The 26,743-nt window shown below is 36.5% G+C and overlaps 3 protein-coding genes across 3 annotated transcripts; all 3 read right to left on the bottom strand.

Annotated features, from left to right (window-relative positions):
* LOC143452321 (ephrin-B2-like) lies at positions 1–9,817 on the bottom strand. Its single transcript, XM_076953243.1, has 5 exons — positions 9,523–9,817; positions 3,704–3,870; positions 2,133–2,261; positions 1,357–1,437; positions 1–1,057 (listed from the first exon to the last, which is right to left on the bottom strand). The coding sequence occupies exons 1-5, from the start codon at positions 9,618–9,620 to the stop codon at positions 723–725; spliced, it is 810 nt and encodes a 269-aa protein (XP_076809358.1). The 5' UTR covers positions 9,621–9,817; the 3' UTR covers positions 1–722.
* A 2,878-nt stretch (positions 9,818–12,695) lies between these two features.
* Positions 12,696–17,634, bottom strand: LOC143452041 (uncharacterized). Its single transcript, XM_076952862.1, has 6 exons — positions 17,319–17,634; positions 15,471–15,634; positions 15,001–15,129; positions 14,329–14,406; positions 13,147–13,731; positions 12,696–12,981 (listed from the first exon to the last, which is right to left on the bottom strand). The coding sequence occupies exons 1-5, from the start codon at positions 17,429–17,431 to the stop codon at positions 13,313–13,315; spliced, it is 903 nt and encodes a 300-aa protein (XP_076808977.1). The 5' UTR covers positions 17,432–17,634; the 3' UTR covers positions 12,696–12,981; positions 13,147–13,312.
* A 3,923-nt stretch (positions 17,635–21,557) lies between these two features.
* On the bottom strand, positions 21,558–25,872 carry LOC143452726 (uncharacterized). The gene is made up of 2 exons (XM_076953784.1): positions 24,200–25,872; positions 21,558–23,830 (listed from the first exon to the last, which is right to left on the bottom strand). Exons 1-2 carry the CDS (start codon positions 24,531–24,533, stop codon positions 22,116–22,118), a joined length of 2,049 nt encoding a protein of 682 aa, XP_076809899.1. The 5' UTR covers positions 24,534–25,872; the 3' UTR covers positions 21,558–22,115.
* Positions 25,873–26,743: the final 871 nt, after the last annotated feature.

The following is a 26,743-nucleotide window of genomic DNA, read 5'->3' as shown; positions in this document are numbered from 1 at the left end:
TTGCGGTATTGTAATTATATTTCACGGATATGTAACCAAAAAAATGAAATCAAAATGAGATCAGTAAAACTGATATGCACCACTCAACCGTTGAAAATCAACACAAAGAATTCTATAATTTTGAAGGGTCAGCAGCATTTAATGGTATATGTATAACGCTGGAAAAACCTGTTAGTCGGATCTACCGATGCTTTCGTCACATACATTGTCACAACAATTGCTTTACTATATTTACGGCGTAAGTAATGGCAGCCTATAATAAAGAACACGACTTCACAGTGATATAATATAAATAAAAGAAAAACCAACGAAAGCCCATAGAAGAACTGAGTCACGTAATAAAGCATGTAATTAGTTACAAATTACTTCCTTTCCAACGTTTGCGTTTAGAGGAAAGGAAATACGTTCAAATAGTAGACTCTTAATTCAACGCGGAGACAGTTTTAACAGGTGAAATGCACTAAATGTCTCGTGTAAATGTGGGCATTGAACCAAGTTCAAAAGCAGGCCATTAAGATTCTCTACTTTAGTCAAGTGTAGCTTGCTACACCATGAATAAAACTGAAACATCATCTAACAGCGAAATGAATTCTTCGACATAAAAACGTATTTCGACCAACACCAAACCCCACATGTTCAATTGTTCGTGTACTCCCACATTTCACCACCGACATTTGGCTTCACTCTATTTCGTTTTCAAAAAGCAGCTGGTGTCCGGACTTTCACGTGACCGTCACGCAAAGATCGGAGGTTGTTAAAAAGCTGACAAGGAAAAGACTGATCAGTGACGACATAATTATTACTGGCCACTTGGCGTGGTACCGAATAGAGGCGTTTCCGTCTCCGTTTTTCTTGTCTGTTTGAGACTGTTGTTGTACTTTGTCCGGTTCGGGATGCCTGCTAGGCGGAACGACTTTTGGAATAACTAAATCTTCTTCTTTTCGTGAGACAGATTTCACAGTAGTCGTTGGACGAGTGTTCATTTTTGTACTGGAAGTTGAAGTGGTTGTTGTTGTTTTTGTTGTGGTAGTTATTTTCGGTCTATTTGGCCTTCCGTCTGTTGTATACAAAATCATAATAGTGAATGAGCAGAATCATAGACAAGCAAATTCCCACGTTACTATGTCTGCCATTCTCTTATACAGGTTGCGTATGGAGGAAATAATAACGATTATTCGGAAGACTAAACTGAATGGTTACAGGTTTTGAAGTAAAAGGAAAGACGTCAAAATGGTTCGTCATCAAAGGAAATGCGCACAACTTTGAACCCAATCAAACGTTTCAGGTGACGCAAACTAGCCAAATTTTGGGTAAAATTCATTGGATGTATCAAAACTTGTATTTGAAAATACGTACGTTTGCAAGCTACCGATATATGAAGTCTTGTAGATATGGTTTCTTGACAGCCTGGTTTCAAGTCTTTGACACGAGGAACGGCTAAAATGAAAAACAAACTTTATTAAAATCTGCTTCTACAGTACTTCAGCGTTAAGAAGTAAACACATTATTCAGTGAAAAATTGGGAGTTGTCAATATCACAAGCACCAAATAAAAATACTAAGGCCTATAGCTAGCACCTAAATTGTAGATGGACAACAGCCAATGGTATATTACATTAAATGAGGTTAACTATGGTGAAAGGTAATTATAATATAACATTTCCTGATATCAAGTGAACTTCCGCTTACGCCATGAGACAATCAAGGTTACCTAATTTTAAAAGAAGCCAGCTGTACTTAAATTCACATACTTGTTGGTAAGCTAGTGTAAATAACGTATGAGAAAATATGAAAACTAATTTCTCACGCCATTGCATCACATACGATCTGGCTTTTGCGATAAGGCAAAATGTCTGATTTTGTGCAACAGTCCAGTATCGAATAAGAGATAGCAACTATACGTAAAATTTTAACCTAATTTGATTCCCACGTTTGGACAAGCTTGTACAAATTATGTAATTGCCCCGTACGCTTAATTCAGCACCTGGCTTTCTCTAAGAGCTAAAATATATCAGTGTATTTTTGCCTTGTTTACCCAAATATCAGTGCCATCTAGCGATTTTCTTGACCAATGTTGATGGGACAAGGTACGAACAGGTGCGTTCAAAGCATATAACACTGGAAAACACTTACCGACAAAATAATAATCTTCGCAATATTGGAAACGGAATCCAAGTGGCGAGGGGCTGATGAGTTGAAACTTAATTGTCAGCTTATTTTCTTGTTCGGGCAAATTACAGGAGAATATGAAGTTATTTTTACCTGAAATAAACAAAGCATGACCAAAAGTTAATTTTACTCAAGAAAAAGCATTACGTCATTGATCAACTGTAGCAAAATAATTATAGCATGTGGGACAAAAACTTCGTCCGTAAGAGTAACTTGATACTTGGACAACTTTTAAAAGCTAAGTAGGTTGTAAACATAATGAGGCAAGTCACCGCGTGGCAGGCCTATCGACCAATACGACAGGATTTAATAATAGCAAGCCATTTAACGACACTTAGCCTTAGAAAAAGAAACAATAAACACAATGTTAAGCGAAACGTCTTAGGTTTTCACAAACAAATCCTCCCAGAACTCCCAAAGGGGTTTTTACAAAAAAGTCTCACCAAAACTGGTAACTTTCCAACAAAGACGCCATTTTAGATACGAAACTTTCACCACCCAAGAATGGTAAATCGATTGTAATGAAGACGAACCTTTCAAACTGGTGAATATCATTTCCCAGGTAAACGTAAGATTAGAATGATTTCAAGAGTGCGGCTTATTCTAGATGAGTGTTTGTACATCACTTGAACGACCATTAACCATTCAGCTGAATACAACCGTACCAAAAAGAAGAGGGCTTAAACTTCACAATCACACTTCCCTTTTTTATAAGAAATGCATTTAAGGAAAGGTACCATTGTTTATAAAAGTGTTTTATAAAACTGACTGACTCCGTTCGTTGTACGTTGTGCCGAGTAAAGAATAAAATGCTGTTGTTTATTTGAGCAATCTTACGGGCGAGGCCTTCATCAATATTTCATAATCTTATCGTTATTGGTTCACGAAAAAAATTTGAGTGAAAAGGGAGATTTTTTCGGGTAACGTGAGATAACACAAGTGTTTTTAACCCTATCGGTGTATGTTGTGGTAAGGAAAGATTAAAAGTAAATTTAATTATGACTAATACGCCCATAAAGGTAACTTACAATACTTTGATTTTAAAAGCGATTTATAACCTTTCAAGGAGGCACACATTCAGCATGAATCTGGTAACGTAACGTACATGGTTATAGGATGAAAACGAATATACTTGTTATTATTTGTGCTTGATGTTTGTGTTGTGCTTCTACTTCTACCACATGTTTTGTTTTTTCACCTCATCTTTTACATTAAATCGACAAACGTATGGAAGGCGCTTGGCAAAAACAAAGGCATCACGTAATGAAAACCAAGGGATCGTTCGCGTAGGCAATGATCCGTTACTTGACAAGGTCGGAATGATATCTTGAGCACGTTATTTCGCTTCGTGATATATTACCTTGTTTTGATTTGAAGCGGGAGAATGTTTGTGGAGCGTCTAAATATTACAAAATAAAAGGTAGACGCAAAACGCGACGAAACTTTACGCGCTTGCCGACAGCTCCACCATCTGAATCAATACACTTTTCGGCTGTGAACTGAAGTCGGCTTCCATGCATCATTAATAAACTTACCTCCATGGCTACAGTTGTCAAAGTCTGTTTCTGTTACGTTGTACAGGTCGAAAACCTCCGGTTCTCCCGGACCATGAGTTATCCCCATCAAGCTTTTCTGAGGACAGAGGATGTCCATAAATTCTCCAATTTTTACAGGAAGTACCCATTCCTCTTTGCTGAGCAATCTAATGAAACAACATCGTATTTGAGACATAAACAAACTCCCTAAGTTACGTCTAAAAGTCAAGGTTAGGCGTGTTAAATGAAAGATGCTTCGTATTGCGTTTGTTCAAAACCATCCAACATAGCACCGTGCCGAACAGAACATGTTCGCCAACATGAACCACAAAGATTCGATCAATATCATATATTCACTGAAACATTAGACACTGGTTATTATTGTCCAACGAAAACAAGACAACGGTCAGCAATTACTGGTTCATTAACGGCTTATACTGTTTAAGAAGCCTCGAAACACCTGCACATATAGCATGAAGCGAAGTGTGAAGCATAATTTCAATTAGGGATATACCATCAACACAAGTATGTTTAGTTTCACAGCTACAGAGAAAAGATAATTATAACTCAAGCCAGGCCCATGTACAAGACATAACGAAGAGGGCATAATTTCGTTTGCGTGAAAAAAACTCATCTTCACTTTTTTAGTCAAATATGTAAGAAAAGCGTGCGTCAGGCAAAGACTCGTTAATTTTAATTTTTCCAACAAAAACAAACTGACACGAGCGTTATTACTGGTCAAAGAAAACTCATCGTTATCTGTCAGTCCAAATTTTTGGGTAATATTTTTTTGTCTGTGCTCTTCAAACTCGGGTCAGCTTACGGTGGCAAAATTCAAAACGATGACAGACTCCAAGAATCCACGGGAAATTTCTAAAATTAGTTTTAAAGCTTTTCTTGCGTCACATCCCCTTTCTACTGTTTATTTGAGGCTTTTCGATTAAACGGAATATGTCATTTAAGGGAAAAATGTATTTGCATGACGTCTACAGGAGGTATAACATACAGTATAAGATAGATCAAAGATAATTCCTACTTGAAATTTCAAAAAGAAGTTCTCTAAAAATCTAACTGTCTTCATCGACTGGTCAACACAATATAAAACCATCCCGGCCAACGCATTGCAGCCACAATAGAAAGATAAATTTCACAAAAATATTGCGAAGCCAAGCCACATTTTTAAAGATTACTTCGAATGTGATGGATTGGCATTTTTAATCGTTGAAAGGACACATGATCAATGTAAAACATACCCAAAATGCCATAACCCTGACTTTCCACGAAAACGTCTACGACTTATCGCCAATCAATCAACAAATGCGAGTAAGCCAGTGGTCCTAGTTACGCTTCAACTCCTTCACGGGAGGCAAGGTATGAAATAAGACGTTGTTTAACTATTTGCTAGCCTAGGTTTATGCGTCGGTCTACCTTAGATATGCTAAGAATTTATGCAACTAAGTCATTCCGTTTATTTGCTTAGCTAGGAAAGCGTAACACCCCATGCCGGGACACGCCAGTCCCCTCACCCAGTTGCCACGCAAATGTTCTTAATTGGGGTTTTCGGCTTTTCTGGGTCGTAACAAGCCTGTTTTTTATTTGACACCAGTTACGCTTAAAATAGCAATATAGAAACCACAAAACACATGGAACAAAACACATGACCAAAGATGCAGTGCTTTAAGTGTACAATCCCATATAGTGGAGGACGTACAGTACAGGCCTCGTACAGGCTTGTGGTTATCTTATGGGTGAAGATCTTTAAATAGAATTTGGCAATCAACTTGTACGTGTTGTTGTGTAGGCTACTGTCCATACAGATTATAGTATCGTGTGAAATACAAACATGGTGCGTAAATACGTTACATTAAGTAGTTTGGGTTATACACTGACAAACTATACCAACACAATAAAAGTAGATTTCTGTTTTGTACAAAACAACAGCAATGGTAAATACAGTGGAAGTTTTCACAACTCGCTCGTTTAAATTCGGAAAGGACAAGAATGCTCTACCTTTAAAATTGCAAGAGCTACAGAATAATCTAGAACGCCCCATAAATATTTAATGTATGATATCGGCCTGCAGGGCAGAAACTTGCAGTTTTTATGGAAAGCAGTGAGCGATTTTACAAAGAAGATAAGCTAATAAAGATTTAACATTTGGTACAACTGCTTTGATAATCCTGTTACTAAATTAGGCTTAAGTGTATTAAAGATACCAGGAGAGGACCCTGGCTTTGTAAATAATGTCATCCATTGCTGTCTTGTCCAGCGGCCCTTTTGAGGTGCATCGAACTCTGACCTTTCGTAAGCAGGCTTGGCAGTAAATCCTGATTAATCAAGCAGCCATGTGATAGCAAATCATTGACGTACTACAGCATAATGTGAAACAATAGTTTGCGACATTAGCAAACCGACCAGGCATTCCCATAAAACATTGTTAATGAAAGAACGTATCAATTTTAACCACAAAAAACACCATATTTGATATCAAGATGGCTAATTAGACATGTTGCAAAGTCCTCGAGATAATTTCTTGAGCCTGCAAAGCGATAATAAACACAAGTTACCCAGTCTTACACCACATTACTAGAGGTTTGGCAGTCACGTTTTTTTGCGATTGTTGAAGTAATTTTGCGCGTCAGTCATTGGTTGTGATTTTCATAATTGTCTGAACTCATTAAAACAAAATTGGCACTTGTCGTGTTTCAACAGGCGCGCTTAGAACAATGGTGCTCATTTTTTTCATTAGTTGCATTTGACTGATCTATGAATTAATCGATAATAATTCAACACCATTTAATGACTGCCACCTTGCCAACTTCAAACACTATGAGCACCATCGTAAAACAATTTGATCCCCGCTAACAGCCAACAGTTGTTAAGTTTCAATTACCATCATCTTAAGCGTAAAATATATAACAAGCGACTTTTAACGGTTTGTTGTTTTACCATAGCATTTGATATTGTTAAAGGTTCTATAAAACAACCACAAGTGGTAATAAGCGATAACACTAAACAGTTTGATTTTGGATTACTAAGAATTTTCAAAAACGCTTAGCGCTACAGTACAGTAGATAACGATCCATTAATTTGGGTGGTTTTTGCTATCAACAATACATTTCTCAAAACTTAAAATGTTAATAGAGTTAAGATCGATATCTTTTTGACAGTCATACGAACGTATGAAGAGTATGCAAAATGTCAAGAGACTGCATTTACGCCCCTTGCGCATCACTACCATATTAGTCGGTATAAAATTTCGGTTCATCGTTTATCGACAATAGTTGAACGATTAAGCAAAAGAATGCCTTGAACTGTTGTCAAAGTGCGTCTGTCTGGGGCGTTAATTTTGTTTCCACACTGTCGTACTGTAAGCTAATCACTTGGATCGTTGGCGTGTTTGATTGAAGTTGATGTTTGTTGTTTTACATACCAGAAGCCTTTTATGAACTTGATGAAACATAGTAAGTTCACAGCGCATCAGTCTTTGTTTTGTAAGTTTTCAGAAAATCTCCGGCGGTGCTACGAATAACATAATTTGTAAACTGAAAAAACTTCCTTAAATAAGCAGGAAAGGACCGCAAACACTTTTCCAAGTTACAGTATATTTAAAATAACCCCTAAATTGAATCACGCATCGTGGTCGTGAAATATTGGTCAATGTTGAAGTTTTGACTTTATCAGAATTGATATTCGCCATCGCAACAAATCAAATACAGAGGTTTATTTTGCGTGTTCAAGCTAAGTTAGGCTAGATTGGTTGTATACTTAGTTCATGAGCTAATAAATGTAAAGCAGACTCCTATCACGTTTACATGATAAAACCAGGACTCGCCCGAGCAAGTTCATTACATATGAGCTCGAAATTGGAATTGGTTATTCCACTTGCACTATGAACAAATTATATTTTTCCTTTTTCTGCTAAATTCTGACCAAGCCCATGGATTGAAATTAATTCCATCAAATACATATTTGGTGCAAGATAAAGTAACCTGTCGGCAATAGCAGTGCAGCCGGAAAGGCTGTGTCTGCTAACAGCTTCATAAAATCAATGTTTGTCGACGTTTTTAGCTCAAGGCTATAAATCATAGTCGTGGTTGATAGAGCGACGTGATATACACAAAACACACATTAGCCTGTTAACAAGAGCGTTAAATTGAAGATAGAAATCTTCACAACACTGCACGAACAACAGTAAATCATGCAAGACTTCTTCTAACTTCGTATACTGCAATTGGAAAAATTAGCACCATATATGGGGCCGTTCTATTTGGCTCAAATTTATATATAGCCTTCATTACCTTTATCGTATAGGAACGTTCTACGTATCAGATGAATATGACGAGACAAGTTTTACTGTTGGCAGAATAACAAGCCAGAAGGAAAATATGTAACGGCAATTGAACAAACTGAAAACGGTCATTTCTAAGCTAAACTAAGAAGGCCTTACACCTCACAAGTCCCAATTGATATCAGAATTGGCCAAGGCCCAGATAAACTTCCATGTTCGATCGTTTGACAAGGTTAGTCAGAGTGCGAACAAATGCAAACGGTTCCCCACAGATACAAAACTAATTAATCGACAGCAAGCTTCCTGCAAACGCCAGATGAAGACGCGACACATAAAGTAAAGGGAAGCGGCGTCAGTTGTTCGCCAGACAATGCCATTATCGATTGGATATAAAACTTGAATGGCCCGATTTGAAATGTGCATGGGACCGGTTAAAAATTAAGTCGTAATTACAATTCTGGGGCACACTGTGTCTCGTTTTGATGTATCTATCAGAAAAGTTGACTTAATGATCGTGAATTTTTCGGCTAAATCGATCGGGTAATTTTTAGCCCATTTAAGGTTATGCATGTCCCGGCTTGCATGTGCGTTAAGCAAACACTGAGTGTGTATTATGCTATTAATTCGTCAAAAGCACGGATAGTATGCGGTCGTTTTGTGGCGGAATACTTCATTAGCGTCAATGCTAATCGAGCACCTTCTCTCCATCATTACTGTATAAATCAACTATAAGTTTTGACAACCCAATCGCCGTAAATCCTTTTAAAAATTTACCAGTCTTGCACAAGGCAAAAGGTCTAATGCCATGATTTTATTGTTTGCATTGCAGTCATTGATTTAATAGATTAGCACACTACGCTGTGATAATCCCTGAAGCTTACAACTATAATTGCGTTTCGTTCTATTCCAGCTGAAAAAAACAATGGACGACTTAAAACTTTCCCAACAGAAATCCGCTAAAATTATTCAGTGCATAATTGAAAATCCTTTAACATGCTGTAAACCGCAATCAATGCACTGACGTAATCAACACACATCGCGTATCAACGACTGATAAGACGGTTGCAATCTTAACAAATTTATCGCAAGGTTTCGAGGTAAAATTCGTTGCTTTCGGTGCTTAATGTATTTTTCACATTGTAATCAAAACAAAACAATAGATAACAGAATAAAATATCAAAACCAAGTATACTCACAGTGCATGGCACCAGTATTACAGGTACAGAGGAGTTGTGTTAATAGGCGTGAAAATTTAATTGACGTTGGCATGGACGTCAAGACGCAACTACTACATGGCGCCAACCTCATATCGGCTGTTCGTTTACGTCATTAAATTCAGACATTAATTCACTATAACAGGTCGAAAGGGGTCTTTGAACAAGCGTGATTAGTAACACCGCACACGAATTTATAGCAACTTAAACGCTATTGATCATATTCGACGAAGCGCCACTTTAAAAAAGTAAGACTATATCAAAGTTTGCACCTAAATAATATCTCGTAGCAGTTTCTGATCTTATATACTTACTGTGGCGTCATCTGTGAGTTCCAGTAAATCACATGTCTTTTCGTGGGTGACGATACGTCGACGGTTATAACAAGTACTAGAAATATAATCCGAATCATGATTCTTGATACCGAGTTTACACCGAAGTGGCACGATCCAGGCGAGAAAACAGAAAGTGTTGTCTCGTTGATTGCTTTCTTCGACAAAATTCTTTGAGACAATCAAAGAAATTCGTAGCAAGTGTGCGTCAAGTACAAGATTTGCGCATTCACCTTTATAAAGTATGCAACCTAAGCATTAAGAAAAATAGTGTTTGTTAAAGTCTAACAATAAACTTCATTACAGCAAATGTGTATGCAGGTACGCAACGCAAACAACAGCAGAAACAGGTTCACCATGCAAACTATAATTTGAACATGGTTATTAAACACGTTTGTAAAACTATCGGACAAGCCAAAAATCAGTGTTAGTCCAAGCAAACAAATGTGTCGCCAACCTACTTTTACTGCAGAATGTGGCCAATATCTACGTCAGCGCTATCTGCTGATAAATGAACACAGCCGACTCACTCAGTAATTTTAGGCAAACATTTGTCGGACATTAAGTGTACCTGACCCATCTCATGTTGATATGGAGACGCTCAGTCTCCCATATTAAAAGCAAAAGCATTTCGAATTAAATAAACATTGCTGATCCTCAACATGACATACCTCTTCACATAAGTGCTAGGATGCTCAGCTAACACCGTATGTATTACTTTCACCGTTTTCTCGACAGTAACCTGTAAGTAGCCTTTCTATATAAGCAGTCTAAAATGCAATGCAATTCATTTTTCCCTATTACGCAGTTGCTTTTTAATTTCTTTTTAATTGCTTTAACAGTCCCATGTTAAAACAAACATAAGCGTACAAAACGGCAGCTATGGGATGTACAGTAGCCTACAGTACATGTATTGCATTAATACTGGATTTGTGATGCTCATATAATGCTCAAATTCTAGCCACAAAGTTTGCAATTAGCCTTCGTCAAACCCTTCAGACCGATCATGTCGTTAAACTTTCTAAACCGTCGACAGTAGCAAGGCCTTTTCAGTAACGAAGAGGCCATTAGTACTGAACTAGTTTGTTCTCTGCAAAACAAAATGATACAACAACCTTCACGGGTCTCTCGTCTTTGGTCCGCGGAATACGAGACACGAAGCGAAGAAAAACGCTCTACACAGCGGGTTGTTATGTTCAAGAAAAAAGTCTTTGTCTGATTATTACAGAAGCTTATGCACACTTAGACGCAATTTAAACTTTGGTAAGCTTTAGATCTTCCACTAAACGGCTAAAGAGGCTTTTTGACAGAAACCAGAGATTTACGTCTGTACCATGTAACTGACTTACCATAAAAAGTTATGCCATGATGCACATTGCGCAATATAGTTAATAAAAGCATGTGAATACCCAACATTCTGTCACAAACTGCTCAATACAAATTTGTATTATACGTATTTACATTGGGACAATAAGCAACAAACAAACGTTATTAATAATAATTTCCTCGTGATAATCAAAAACTACCGTTATGGGGAATTTCCAGATAAGAGTTAATTTAAATCGAACTATCGATTTATTTTTCGCGGTTATACCTAGCTTCATTTCTCCTAACAAATAGCGACTCCTTCTGTACAGCGTTTCACAAATTTACGGATGTTATCGAGTTCTGGAGAGACCCAATAGTCTTTTGCGAAGCGATAGCAATTTAAATTATGAAACGAACAAAAACACAGTTGACCTTAAAACTTAACAGTTTACTCAAATAATGCATGTTCGTATGGTCATGCTCATCAGGCTTAGCTTCCTAAAGGACAGGAAATAGTGTATAAATAGCCGTACTGCATCATAAATGTTCATTATTCTTCTTGTTAAGCATGGGAAAGCTGTAAACGATTTTTAAGTAATTTTATTTTTGAAGTCGTTTTAAACATTCTATTAAGAATATTTTGCACTAACATTTATCATTCTTTCTATTGTCCACACATAGTGCTTAGGCATTTTTTCCCGTATACATTTTGCAACAACGTTAAATACAACATGCAGTAAACGATAAAGTGAATCTCTTAACATGCTACAATATTGCTTTAACGCAAAAGATTTTGTCAATGCTCGTTAACAGCAGTTTCGTATATAAGTCCTCTTGTACCAGTCACTTTTCACAAGGAATTTTACTTCTTTCTTACAATTTTGATAATTAAAACATATTTTCAGAATAAAGAGTTACTGCAACTTCTCTTGAGAGTTTTTATTGCGACAAAACAAAATGTTTCAAGGCGTAAGAAAGTGACGGTTAAGCGAGATAACACAGGTTTCATGCAACAAGTCATTTTTGATGAAATGGACGTATATGCGTTAGATAGTTAACCGTTAACGGTTCTTTTGGCGAAAGCAGATATAACTTATTTTTAGACCAAAACTTATGGACATTGTTATCATAACGTCAACACTTATCGTAATGCTGGGTACAGTCACGTACATATAGGCTACACTTGGGAATTAGATCGATTAACAAGCATGAAATTTTAAGTGCGCTGTCAACTTTGCTAGGCGTTTATCATTTTACAGAAAAATTTTGTTTCTATCCTCTAGGTTTTTTCAGTTTATTTCAATAGCAGTTTTGCAGTATTTGCTTATTTGTAATCAATCTGTTCAACGCTTTTACCGGCATTTGAACCTTTATTATAAATTGAAAACGGTTACTAAGCTCATTAACATACACCGGTTGTAAGTATAACACTGCTTAGTAGCGTTTCTAATCTACAAAATCGTTGTAACGAAAGTAATAACTATACAAAATCATATATATATGAATATACATATGTAGTTTGTTATGTGGGTTTGAAATATTCAGTTTAACAAAGCTAGAAATATTTTTCAGAATTTGGGTTTTTGGAATTTGATGAATTGGTCCATTTCAAGAAAATGAGCTTTTTTGCTATAATTTTTTGGTTATAATGTTAGCCAGCGGCATATTAAGTACAAATGTATGCTTACCATTTACCAAAAGTTTCTTTATTTGTCAATTTAACTTTTGCTAGAAACCGTGAACTTTAGTTTACGCTTTTCGCCACCTTGCGGCATGTGCGAAACTCCTTTTCATATCATGCTCCAGCCCTAAAAGGCATCCGAAATAATAAATTGCAAATCAGAACATCAAGCCAGAAAACTCTTTTATTTGGCAAAACATTTGGCAACGGAACAAACATGGAAGATTAGGGCAAGGATAGATACAAAATAACAGTGAAGAAGGAAAAAGCAATTGCACATAAAAAGTGTAGATGGAAAGATGAAGCTGAATGCTGATCAGCGCATCCTACCACGAGCTACATTTTCTGTATTAAATGTAACGAAGTTGAGGTTTCATCGCTGTAAAGGTAGATTGTCGTGTTTCTTGTAAAGCTGGTTGGTTTGTCGTTGTGTCAACACCGTTCAGATAATTCTTTAAAATTTAATAAATAAAATATCGGTTAAGTGAAGCCACTCAGCAACAAACCTCTCAGTCTATTGCCGCCGGTTACTTAGAAACTTTGCGGATGATTAAATATAAACATTATGGTTCTTTCTAAACCAAACTATGACCAAAAGATTGTTTATTGACACTTACCACAGTAAAAGTAAGTTTCTTGTCGGATCATCTGTGGTGTGGCATTGACAAATCAACCAACTTTACAGCTTGAGTATTCCACAACTTATAAAAAGACAACCAAAAACCTCGGACTGATGACATTGAAAGCAATGGAAGGAGAAAAATTGTTTTTCTGTGTTAACGACTATATCCGAGTGACATTCTCTGAAATAAGGATGGAAACTACTGCAGCAAAGAATACGAAAATGTACATCTTAGTATTAAAAAGGTTTGAATGGGGTGATTGTGCGCTGTTGCGCCCGTCATCATTTTGTCCGTTTGACGCAAGTACTTCAGGCTCTTTATTAGATTCAGAATCATTGTTTAATACGTTGTTAGGTCGGACGATCATGGGCACAACCACAGATGAGTAGTGATCCTTGCTTTCTGTGTTAGTTTCCACGGAAACGCTTTGTTTTTCAGAATGTAGCAACCGTCGAATGAAGTCTGAGTAATCCTTGTTGCTCTGAAGAAGTCTGGACATTTCCGATTTTCTTGTAGTAGATGTTGTTGTGGTTGTTGTCGTAGTAGTAGTGGAAGAAGTTGTGGTGGTTGTTGGTTCTTCTGTGGACAAAAAAAGCAGACTTAAATCATGCGAAGCAGAACAATCAATTATTTATTGCCAAGCTTAAATTTAATCATCATAAAGCACTGACAAGTGGCAATTTTGTAGAGCACATAAATTAACAGATCCACATTTATAGCCAATTAAACCGCTGCCCTATTATTACCACGATTAAGTGGTATTGACGTTCATGTTATTTTCCACAGCCCACTTACTCGTCGGAGTACTACGTTTTTAGATATAAAGGTTATGTAGAACACACTACCAAAAGACTACCAGAGCTAGGGCTACACGGCATAAATGTCGTTTTTGGGTTTTTCTACAAATTTTTAAGCCTATGATTGCCACGCTGCTGTGTCAAGTGTTGACGAATTTAGGTCTATATATTAATCCTCTTTCCATTTCCAGTAACTAGTTATTTAAGAATAAGCGACAATGAGCAAAGTTTCGTAAATATGTAAAGTAAAAATAGGAATAAACACCGAGTGCTGCGTGCAGGTTGATAACCGAAACCAAATACAAATTATACAGCGTGATAGCGCAAACTCCTTGCATATTTATCCTTACTGCATGATGCTTTATGTTTGTGGACCTACCTTTGCACGCAACCGATATGCGAAGTCGCGTCAAGTCTTGGTGACAGCCAGGCTTTGATCTCTGGCTGCGTGGAGAAGCTGTGAAATAAAAAAGAAGCACTGGTAAGATTCTTGTATTAACTAAAAACGAGTGTTGCTAATTCTACCAACAAAAACCTATTCCCGCAAAGCAATAGGGGATCGTATCATAAATGATTTATTTTCTAGCCCCGAGTGTATATATGTCTGATAAGATAGTCAGTAGACTTTCCATATTGGTTGAAATCATGTTGCGCTTTGATAGACGTTTTCTGCAGTAAGCCTATAACCTAACCAAATAAGCGCGGGAGAATCTAAATGTCAAACAAATCGTGACCATGACCAAGGAAGAAGGTTGATTTGATAATGGGACGTCTACTCTATATAGGGCGGTACTGCAAGGGCGTGAATTTTGACTCTAATCGACATAAACCTATTAATTTTTCGAGCTAAAATTAGTTACATGAAATGGGCGTCCAAGCAAAAGCTCAGATTCTGCCAAGTCATCGCATAATAACGTCAAAACATTATTAGAAACCGGTAATTACTTAAAGCTGAAATTTTTTCCAATAAAAACGCCAAATATCCATATTTTTTCTCACGCATAACGACAAAAATATGAAACACGATTAAAGCAGTGATAAATGTTCCTACCTAACAAATAATAGTCCTGGCAGTATTGAAATCGAAATCCAAGAGGTGACGGACTGATGAGTTGAAACTTTATTGTCAGCTTATTTTCACGTTCCGGTCGATCGCATGTAAATATGAAATTCTTGCGACCTGTCAAAAATAAACAAAAACTACAATTAAATCCATGGCAATTGGCAACGACCCGACTAAAGCTTAGCAGGATTATAGAGGTTTAACTGCATTTTAACATTTTCACGTGTGTGAATTTGAAATTTGAAACATTTTACCGTAACGGATTATATCCAAACGCTTTAAAAATAGCGTTTTGGGACAAAAAAGGTTAAAAGGTTAGGGACATACGACTCGGTTTTTGACAATAATTGTCGGTTTTTGTTGACTAAGGTATCTCTTGAAAACGAAAATCCTCTTAGCAGAGAATTTTTAATGCTATTGATTGCTATACCATTTTCTAATTCTATACTACGACTTACCTCCCGATTTGCATTGATCGAATTCGTTTTCCGTGACGTTATACAGGTCAAAGGTTGAAAGTTCCCGTGGTCCATTCGTAATTCCCAAGAGACTGTGCTGAGGACATAGAATGTCCATAAACTGGCCAATTTCAACGTTTACGACAAAATCCTTTCCGGAAAGTCTATGAAAAAATGTAAATTGATTTCAAAATTCGTCATTGGGCAATCTGTCAGAAGAAAAGCATATATCAGTACTTTAACCTTCCATTCTAATTGCTAAAATTTAAATAATTTAAGGAAATTTCTGCCAAAAATGACAGATTTGAAAGTGAGGCGTACGCAGTGGCACTCAACTTGGCTTCCAACTCTCTGCATGAGCAATATCAACTTATTTACAGTTTTCTACACCATAACAATACCCTGACTTTTGTGCGGGAGATAAAATCAGTTAGTCATGGAAATACGCAGCTCAGTGATCTATATCTGTTTCGCAATACAGGAGTGAATGTCTTTGCAGCTTACTACAAGTGCCTAAACTTGGAAAAATAACCAACAATTTGTTATTGAAAATAATGATACGTTTTTCGACAGATATAATCTGATAGTCTCAGCCTTTATTTTCTTTTGATAGGTTTTCCATTTCTATGGCGGGCGGAGAACGGAAAATAAATATTTGAACTGAACGTTGTGGACAAGAAAAACTTTACTTTGGCCACCGGAGATTGATAAGTTGAGAGCAACGCTGAAAGCAAGTTTGTTATTTTATGTTTTGTTAAACTTGTAAGAAAAGGTTACACAATAGGACATCTTTAACCACGAGCTTTAGGTCGCTTGGTAATTTTTGCAAAGCCGCGACAATTGTTCTGACCGAAGTGGCGTAGTCGACTTATTTTTCTGAAAAAGACAATGCACCGTGCAAAGTTTTATTGTTCAAGTTACGGAGGCTCTGTATTTATTTAAGCCAATTGCTAATTGCTCTAAATAGTCAATACCCCCAGCCATCATAAAACATTTATCGCGTGGTGATTATTATAACTCACACGCAAAACTAATCTGTAATGCTTTAAGAATGAAATCAGCGTGGCAACTAAGGTGTTTTCATTAGCGACGTTTTGTTTATAAACCTTCACAAAAGATGTGTTTACTATTCTTTGTAAATAAATTCCCTAAAAACCCACGGAAAACGTTATGTACGCCCACGCTGAGAAAAAGTTTTTGATCCCAGCAGATTTGTCCCACATTACACAAATCATGATTGTTTGTGATGGTGACAGGGGAAATCACAACGGTACAAAACAACTAACAAACAATTCCTAACGTCAGGTCATGAGAAAGCGGATGTGCCGAAGCGACGCTAAACGTCACAAATTGACCGATTTACTTGTTACCGTTTTAATTAAGGAAACCAGTCAGTATACATACGTGGGTATAACAATAGACACGCAGTCGTTTAATCAATAACTCAGTAGAGTCTGAGAATGTCACATTGTATCGCATGGCAGCGGAGATGGTCATAAAATGACTACATTTGTTGCTCACAGACAGTCCCATCAGAATGGCGCGTCGTTCAACTGGTTGTTATGCGATGCGTGCGGTTTTACTGCGCAATTGTCAAACTCATAAGAATTTCTTTGGGGTCAAACACGTTTCTAACTTGATCTAACAAAACTTAGTCCAGATGTCCGGAAAATTGCCTTGCAATATTGTAAGAAATTCACTTGCATTTTATTTGGCGGACTTTATTTGAATATACCTGTATCATATTCTACCAAAACTTAGCCTTACTCATTTCGCCTTTATCAATTGAATACAGATTAATTCATAATCATCAAAAATTCATTATTACAGCAAATGAAAAATTCTTACCCTGGCGTCATTGCTGTATTCCAATAGATCACGTGACGTTCCGTATTCGCTTCAGTTTGAACAGAGATGCTCAACATCAAAAATACCGACAAAACAAAATGACCTGTCGCCATTGTACTAGTTAATTGTTTACCAATAAGATCTACGTTTAAAAGAAAGATTTAGGTTGCAAGTTCTTCGAGACCAAAAAATACGACACAGCATCTACATCTACAGAAATAATTTTTGAAAACAATCAGAGCTGATATAGACAAAATATATAACCATTGGCCTATGGCCCTACGCTAGTTGCAGAACAACTAAAACCGAAAGAAGCAAATATTTCTGCTCTAGTAAAATTACCAACTCCGACATTCACTAAACCCACTAGCTCTTGGCTGCATTTGGTAGTATGTGAGTTGGTTTAAGACATTTTTGGGTACGTCAAGCAGCAATCTTTTTTTCTTTTTGGTTATTCTTGTGAGATTAATCTCTCTTCAGCTAATCGAGCTAGTTACGGACTACATGCGTGTTCGTACTCGGGCCATTTTATCACCACGACCTTATCATAATATTTATGCTCGTGATTTCTCATTATCTTGACTCCAGTCCGCCCATTGTTTGGCGCTGATAATTCAACAAGGCAAGTTCTGGCCAACATTGTCCACTAGTGATTTCACCTGCGCACTTTGTAATGACGGTCAGCTGGTGTAAAAGTTTACGACAAAAAGGCAAAAGGCGAGACTGTAGGTTAATATATCGTCAAGTAAAGAACTGGTGTCAATCATTAGGGACAATTACGTATCATATGTCACACATCTTTAAACGGGTTGTATCCCAAAGGATATAGCTCAGTCAACCATATGAGTAAATGTTTTATTCTCTTTCCTGCATGACCTCATACGTCCTGGAAAAATAAAACATTTTTCAAACTAGACGTTGGGAAATTACCGTTTTTAAACTATAGAGATAAAAATCAATTCCGTGTTAATTAGCAAACCTTTGTCAAAACGTCTGGTATAATGTCAGTGATGGTACTCGTATAATTGTATTAAAAATGTAGCACGCATGTTGACACTGTAGTCAATGGTGTTTGACTTTACTTCGACAATTTCTTGGAATAAATGTTTGACAGGTATTTTGCATACAAAATATTGTATCGTTTGTTTTTCGTCATTGCTTGTGAGTGGGCAAAAATATAATGGTAACCATTATAGCGGGACGACATAATAACTCCATAACAAGTATATAACCTATAAAGCTTCAAGCTTAACCCTTCGACTTTACAACGTGTAAAATAGTGTTGCAGTTATGAAATTTTGCCAACATAAAAGACTTTTAAAAATTCTATAAAAGAAATTTAGTTCTACTGAATAATCACAAAGTATAAGATAAAGAAAGTTAACTACTCTGTGATGCTTAATAGCTGACCGTATTAGTCATACATTGATTTGGTTAAAGTTAATTGAGTCATTTCTAGGCTATACTGATAAATTCTATAAACCAATAAAATAATCAAATGAAAACGACAATGTTTAAATTTTTAGTAAATACACGAGACTTTTTATGTCTTCAACAGTTATATTCTACAATGGGGATTAATAAATAAGCTTCAAGCCAGTTGTTTCATTGCATATGCGACATCTACCGGTAGATTGCACATAAATGATTGTGTTGAATAATTCGTTATTATAATAATCTTTAAAATAAATAGGCTGTCTGAATAGCTGCGAAGAGAATCGACACGGAAAAAACAATAATCAAATATTTTTCCAGACATATCGGATAGTTAAACGACAGACACATGCCAACAACGCACTTTCTAATCTGTATTTTTCATTTATGAAACAATGTTCAGCTAGAAGAGTTTATAGAGCCAGTCCCTACAATTTCGTTTATTAATTTATAGTTTATACCAATCAATAAAGTGAATAACAGATACAGGATGTTCTCACGCGGTGGCTCATTTTCTGAATATCTATTTTCAAGGTTTTTGACTTCGATGCAACATCAATTAAAAAGTATTGATTTATTGACTGTAGTTTTAAATTATTTTTGATTATTAATATCTGAAGCAGCAGTATTAAATAATAATTTCATTTAAAATTACAGCTTAAGCAGCAGATTCATAATGACTTGAGTCGGATTCCAGTCACTTTTTTCAAAAACCTAACTTGATTCGAGTCCCTTTTCAGGAAATTGCGTAAAATACTTGACTCTGGTTAATGTTCGAAATATTTTCAAAATCCTGTTATTGTTTCTTGTCGCTTTTCGGCTTAAAAGTAGAACAGTTTTTTGTCCTTACACAATAGAAAAATACTAAAGTAACATTTGAAATGAATTTTTTTTTCGCTTATACCGAGGTATTAAACGAAGTAGAAATTCATTGACTTGGTTCGAACTCGAGTTTTGTTTGCCAAATGACTTGACTTAGACTTTACTCTAGTCATGTCATCCGATAGGCTCGAGTTGATCTGAGTTTCAAAATGTAAAAGACGTTTTAGCAGTTAAGTTGTAGTTGGTGCAAATCTATTGTTATTGTTTTTGCAACCAATATATAAGCGTTTACGTGCCACTGATAACCGTCTCTAGTTCCAGTTTGTCTTATCTTTGCATTCACCCAAGTCCTCGATACGATTTCATTTTACCTTTATCAGTTGCGATATACGCTCGATTACTTATCGTCGCAGGTAAAGGCAACTGGACCGTGTTGCGTTATTATACGAGCAGCACCAACAAACTAAAATAAATTGGGAAGAAAAGTTAAACATACGGTTTTCTCTTTTCAAAACCCCGTTAATCAATAGCTGGTAAATTTTATTTAAATTCTTCAACTCTGCAACGACCTAATGCATGATTTCATATATATATACTTGTTTTAGGCCCAAAAATTTGAGGTAATAAAACTCGAACTGCAAAAAGGAGATCAACTTAAAGGGCGTTTATGTTGTAACCACTCCTATAATCATATAATCTATTACTTAGCTGGTATTAGTTTCTAGAAAGAAAAAGATAATATAAACGGAAGAAGATTATGGTTGTGGTAAATTTTGTCCCTTATGTCTCTGTTATTTTATCAATTATAAGGTGAAGCAATGGGCGACACGAGACTGGATTACAAAGTTTAATCGCCTGAATATGGCGTGTGTGAGAGCACGAGGTTGAGACAAGGAGACGGTTTGTTTGGACTTTGGCGTCTACGCAGAAACCAAATAATGCGATTTTGATTTCCTGCGTATAAGTATTTTTTCGTTCGCGAATATGGTGCAAGACTGATGTTTTTATTCCTTTGGCGTCACTGGAAATTGTTTTGACGTAATAAATTCGTGGATATAGTTTTATGCTATAATATACTGTAGCTATGCATAGTTTTAAATCAATGCATTTTTATTGTGTAATTCTAGTAGAACTGATATCAATTGTAAAACAGTATGCAAAAAGCATAAGACGGTTAAAGCGCACTGGTAAAGTGACTGTCAAAAAGTACCAAAAGTTAGGCTATCATGAGTAGGTAATATTTCACTTCTGAAGTACAACCCACCATCAGGAACAAGTTTACTCGGAAACTTTGGAGGGAACAAACTTGATGTGACATGCATTGGCAGTTACAGAATACACTTCCAATTGTGATAATTGATAAACTATGATAATTTTTCAAAAGCTGGGGTCACCAGCTCTTCTCAAAATAGATCCTTGCAACCCGCTAATGGAAATCTAAAATCTCCGCAGGCCAGTTTGATTCGGACTTTCTTCGACATTAAGATATCAACTTGTTATCATCGTTTTCAAACAATAAGTGGTTAGTTAAATAATAAACACTAAAAACCTTTCAAGTTTATTAACGATATCTGTTTACAGATGATAGGTATCTATCAGAAGTTCGGTATTTTTATAATTTGGAAGCTTTATTTCGAAAATGCCAAGTTAAAAATGAAAACAATCACGAGGTAGCGCTAGTTATTAAACATATGACGATAATTATATGTCATGACTCATGAGTAGTGCCACAATGTTATATTGAAACTTTCCAAAGATCGATTGCTGTATAGATTCCAGCTTATGAGTAGGCCTATAGCCTATAGACTTATAGCTAGACTGAATGCGGAGCGATTATAGTTTCGTTATTGCTGGCGTGCAATAACGAAATTGCGCGCATCACACATCATGCATAAAATCTTTAGAATAGGAAATCATGTGAAAACGTTTTTAGTTTTAACTCACTACTTTCCACAAGTTTCAAATTTTCGCTATAAAAGAAATATTGCAACACATTCTGCAACAAGTCGTGTTTGCTGTTCGTACTGAGAAAACACTCCATAAATGCCACATCGCTGGTGATTAAGAATCAATTTATGTTTGGTTTAGCTTGTATGATAATTAATCAGAACTCAACCTACACTTTTGCAAATTTCTCCTGTACATTTTGAACTTTATAGATGTTGCCCTATGGCCTATAGGATATAATGAAGTCATGTCCCGTCAAATGAACATTATTAATAATTTGAATATAGGCTAGCAACTATGGCTAATTACTTTACTATATCGTAATAAAGTATGCGATTCCTTTTGAAACTAAAATGAATAAAAATTAAACCTATGGTAACCTACTTCAAAAGTAAACAAACGGCAGAAAAAATAAAGCATTCTAGAAAACTTTGCTTTTGTCAAAAAGTATTGTACAGGAAATTACAACTGATATATTTACGAATTCAAAACTCTGCAGAATCGCGATGGACACAAAAATTCTTACAATTTGATTAATAAATAAGATAGCAAATCACAGCACCAATATACCACAATGATCAAAACAGAAGTTGATTAATATGAACCTTTCAATTTCAACCAGTCGTCAGGGTCACCAAGGGTGTGTTTATTTGCCCAATAGTTATCCTTCTGCAAGCGACTTGCTTCGGCCGCAAGAAAGTTTAAGAAATCATCGGAGGCATTGTCTTGTGACGACACAGACCACATAATTTGACGAAACTCCAGCATCGAAAATCGAGTAACATCAATTGTATGTCCACGAAATTTAACGAAGCGTTGTGATTTTCTTTTCCCACTACGACGGGTTTTTACGAAACGCTTATGCGATTCTGAGCGACTTAAAATTCCAGAATCCGATGAGCAACACCCAGCGGTATCGGACGTATTATCTTCCGTTGTCGAAAGGATACTACTGGGTGTTGGAGAGAGTGAAGCTGGAAAAGAAGGAAAAGAACGGGAGCCATGTGTGAAATTATACTTTTCGATAGCTCTATTGGTGTTGGTCATCGGGCCGTCAGGGGAAGATCCTTTTACATTTCCAAGCGCAACAGAAACGGGAACTTGGTTTTGGAGAGGAATAATGTTTGCCTTAACCTTTTCGAAAAAAAGCGAGTTTTGACAATCAACGCCAACGCAAATGTTGTCAATGTCAGGCTGCAAAATATGTACCCCAGCTTCTGTGTTGCCTTTAGTCACACACGAAACACGTTTTTCGTCTGACATTTGAAGATAACTAGGCTTCGTAACTACGTGATTGTTTGCGGATGGCTTGATGACATTTTCGTCTGCAGAATGCACGGTGTAATAATCATAAGTTTTATTCGATGTTTGGGGACTTGAGTCAAGGGCCGGTTTGATGAGTGAAAGGTTGGAAGGAAAAGCAACAGCAGGATCGGAAACTCGCGATATGCAATCATTTTGTACAGAGGCTAAGGACGCACAAGAACTGTTCTCCGTAAGATCTTCCTGTACTTGATCCGTGAGACTTTCTTCCGCATCTTCACTGATGGGGGAAAGTACCTGACTAGCGTTTCGAAATTCATGGCGTTGACGATTTGCTAGTTGTTGGCGTTGGTAAACTTCAGCAGTGTTTCGGTTTGTATGGCTAATTCGGGGTTTCAACGATCGCCGATTGCAACTACTAACAGGCGAAGTGTCACTGGTGTTGTAATAGTAATTCTTGACATGTTGTCCAGCGGAATCTTGCACTTGGCCTGTTTCATTGTAATTGCTATGATAAGCAATGTTTCTCAGATCCGAGTATGGTTGGCCACTATAGCGATACCTCTCCAGTTCATGTTCTAAACTCTTTACGTATCGTTTCATGTGGGCACAGTTACCACATCCTGTATCACGACTCCATAATAAATAATTTCTGGCTTCAACCAATTCTCTGTCTTTGTGATAAATTGAAGTTCGTAGTGTAGTGATTTCACTTTCCAGGAAAGTAACTTTCTGTAGTAAGTTGCTCGTTTGGTGTGTGTAATGTTCACGTTCTTTGTCAAATTGCAACTTCTGGTTTTTGTCAGACGCCTTAAATTGACTTAGTTCCAGAGCAAGCTGCTTTATTTCTTCTTGGAGTTGACGTTCTTGGTTGATCTTCTCTTCAAGTTTTGATTCACGTCGAATCAACACTGAATTTGACACTTGCAGTTTCTTCTTCAACTCGCTAAGCTGATGTTTCCTGGCAACAACACCATTGCGAACGCGATCGATTTTTTCAGCAGACTCCGCAATTATCTGAGATATGTCTTTGTGAACTTCGAGACCTAAAAAACCAACAACATAATTAAATAAAAGCAACTAAATGTTCTTACCGTGATTCTGGTTAAGGCATGTGGTGAGAAAGAGACTTGAAAACGATTTTTACTACGCCAACGGAATCGTGAGATACATATCTCTCAATTACTGTTTTAAGCTCTGAAACCGGTTTATTATAACCAACCCGTGTAAGTGTCAAGAGAAAAGTACTTGCCAATCCGGCAATGTTACAACTATGTACAATGCATTGAAGCCGAAACTACTTCCCCTAATATACGAGCTGCTTGTCTTTTCAGTGAGGCAAAATCACGCACAATTTTGCTTGTTAAAGAAAGGAACTGCAATACCGCTTTACAGCACTTGTTTATATCTCTTACCTGCGACTAACAAATTTGTGTTGGCATGATCCAATGACCCTTCAGTTTGTTGTGAAGATTCCTCCTCATTACTTTCGATTGTGCTTGTGCTACTTTGATACACTTGTAGTTGTAGACATTTTCTTTGTAAGATCTCTAGTCCTTTAGATTTTTCATGAGCGAGTTCGGTTCGTAAATTTTTTACTTCGTCCAGAGCTGATCCAAGAGCTACACGAAATTGTTTCATATATTCTGTCTGATCTTTCATATCAGCCAACTGCTGCACGACTGGATTCTCCGCTTGGGTAATAGACTGGCTGATTTTCATGGTTGGTTTCAAGATCTTACAAGTCATTTTAAAAGCAAACTTTGATGGTAAGGCATAATTCTTCTTATATCAATACGTAGTCACCAAGTTTAAGAGTGCTAAAACTATAAGGGCATTTAGGTTATTTTTGACAAAGATAATTACATGTTTCTAAAACCAAATACAAATAGAAACGACAAAGCTCAGCTACTATTTGACAGTCACGATCGTAGCTCATTGTGTAATCTCTTTGCAGATATACACAACAATTAGAGATGCAGTGTACAATTTAGACTACTTAACTATTTTATATCGTTTAGTTACAATCTAGAATTTGGAATCTAATTCTGGAATAATTTGAAAGCTAAAAAATTCAGGCCCCAGCAATGTTTTTCCTTCTCCTGTATAAAGATATTAATGTTTGAAGAAACAATAAAATTTGACATAATTTGGTGGTTTACTAAATCATGGCGAGTATCGCATATAGTGTTTAGTTTTACGATGTTAAGTCAAAGTCGAGTAGCTTACGTATACGGTATGCCAATAAAGCACTGACAATAATTTTGAAAGAAAACCGGTTCCTAGAATTAGGAAAATATACTAAAATTGGATTCGAATATGAAGAGATTCGGTTCTTAACTTAAGAATTCATTATGTGCATAGTTAAACACGATCATTAAAACTCCAAAAGCAAAGTACCAGAAGTACCTGCACTGCTAATCTATACAGAGCCCGAAGCTAACCTGAAAACGATTTTTATAATTGTTATAGCGTAAACGCTTGAATTGCTTTGGTTTTGATGTTAATGAATATATTGTCATATGACATGACTACCAAAAATAGCATCTTTACTGCCACGTCAAACTGACGTAGAAGGTGCTTTCAACCTGAAATCAAGTAAGTAATTGCTAAAACTATATACTCCACTAATAATCATGCATTGGTTTTTAACAGTAAATATCTTAGCATGGTAATAAACTACACCTATTAGCTATTACTAACTTATGTAACAATAAAATCGTATTTATATTTTTGCGAAATGTGACCTTACAATCTCTCAGTTCAAGTTTTTAAGTCGTATTGTAGCTACCAAAACCTTTTCGCCTCAAGCGGTTGCCGAAAAATATTACTTGAAAACCAGACGTTCTTTCTCGAAGCATGACTCTAATCGACAAACTATTTTCTCGTTTTACTGCTAGGCCTATGTGCAGGCAAGTCTATGCATGACACATCGCTTCCTTTCCGCCAATCGAATGACACGGCTTTTAAATATGATACAGCACCTAGCTAATGATTTACCCAACTGTTTACGACTAAAAGCGTATCCAGTGCACCCGTTGTTACTCCGTGACATCCGACATGGAAAGAAATTAAACCACCGAACCTTTGTCACAAACAGAAAACAACCATATTGATTAGGCTACATAAGCAAAATTGACCTTCACTTAACTCATGTGTATTAACTCAAGGAAGAAAATTTTTCTTTTTAAAGCGAAAACAGTCTAAAAGGATCTATTCCATACTTAGTCATCATTTAAATAAATGAATGAACACTAAATCTCTTAGCTTATGCGATTAATTCTACCGACTAGTTATTATAACATAGGCTGTACAGTGCGCGATATACTGCACTATTCCAAACCGCCCTTATTTACCACTGTGTCTTTGTTTGAATTCCGCTTCGATAGCTAATTCGTAACGCAAAGCGAACTGCCATCATTCTGTTTGATTTCACCATTCATTGTGTACACTGCCCGACCGCATAAATGTGCCGTTTGACTCAGCTGTTTATAATATTCTTTCACGACGACCTTCAGGCACACGAATGACGTCACTGTTATACATATAGATTATAGTATATAGAGTATAGACTATAGACAGTATCTTCTAAGGCGAAAACAACTTGCTTGACACTGTGGTTACTGAAATTTGCTCCTTCATATGATGTTTAATCAAATCACTCGTGATCGCGATTTATCTTTATTACTCTTACTTTAAACTCAATTAATGGGGGCTGAACCGTGTTAAACCAGTATATAATCAGATAATCACTAAAGTAAGAAAGCAGGGTATTATTGGATGGCATTTTATCGTTCACTTTTTTAATTTCGCAGCACAAGCTTTCGCAAGTATCAGCTGATAATGATGGATTGATGGTCAGCTGATCCTGCTTTTTTTGTTAAAGTACATGTGAGGTTATGAGTTCAATCAATCAATCATTTTATTTTTCGTGATAGATTCCTGACAGATTTTATTTT

This window comes from Clavelina lepadiformis, chromosome 4, assembly GCF_947623445.1.
Source record: "Clavelina lepadiformis chromosome 4, kaClaLepa1.1, whole genome shotgun sequence".
Classification (NCBI taxonomy): Eukaryota; Metazoa; Chordata; class Ascidiacea; order Aplousobranchia; family Clavelinidae; genus Clavelina; species Clavelina lepadiformis.
This window is presented reverse-complemented; position numbering and strand designations above follow the sequence as displayed.

Bases quoted from the DNA above. Each gene is read 5' to 3' on its own strand.
- LOC143452321 (XM_076953243.1), bottom strand. From the start codon at position 9,620: ATGATTCGGATTATATTTCTAGTACTTGTTATAACCGTCGACGTATCG. The intron at 3,871-9,522 runs GTAAGTATATAA...TTGTTTCATTAG, and splicing joins AACTCACAGATGACGCCACA to ATTGCTCAGCAAAGAGGAAT. The intron at 1,438-2,132 runs GTAAGTGTTTTC...TTTTCATTTTAG, and splicing joins CGAAGATTATTATTTTGTCG to CCGTTCCTCGTGTCAAAGAC.
- LOC143452041 (XM_076952862.1), bottom strand. From the start codon at position 17,431: ATGGCGACAGGTCATTTTGTTTTGTCGGTATTTTTGATGTTGAGCATC. The intron at 15,130-15,470 runs GTAAGTCGTAGT...TATTTTTGACAG, and splicing joins CGATCAATGCAAATCGGGAG to GTCGCAAGAATTTCATATTT. The intron at 14,407-15,000 runs GTAGGAACATTT...TTTATTTCACAG, and splicing joins CCAGGACTATTATTTGTTAG to CTTCTCCACGCAGCCAGAGA.
- LOC143452726 (XM_076953784.1), bottom strand. From the start codon at position 24,533: ATGACTTGTAAGATCTTGAAACCAACCATGAAAATCAGCCAGTCTATT. The intron at 23,831-24,199 runs GTAAGAGATATA...TTGGTTTTTTAG, and splicing joins CACAAATTTGTTAGTCGCAG to GTCTCGAAGTTCACAAAGAC.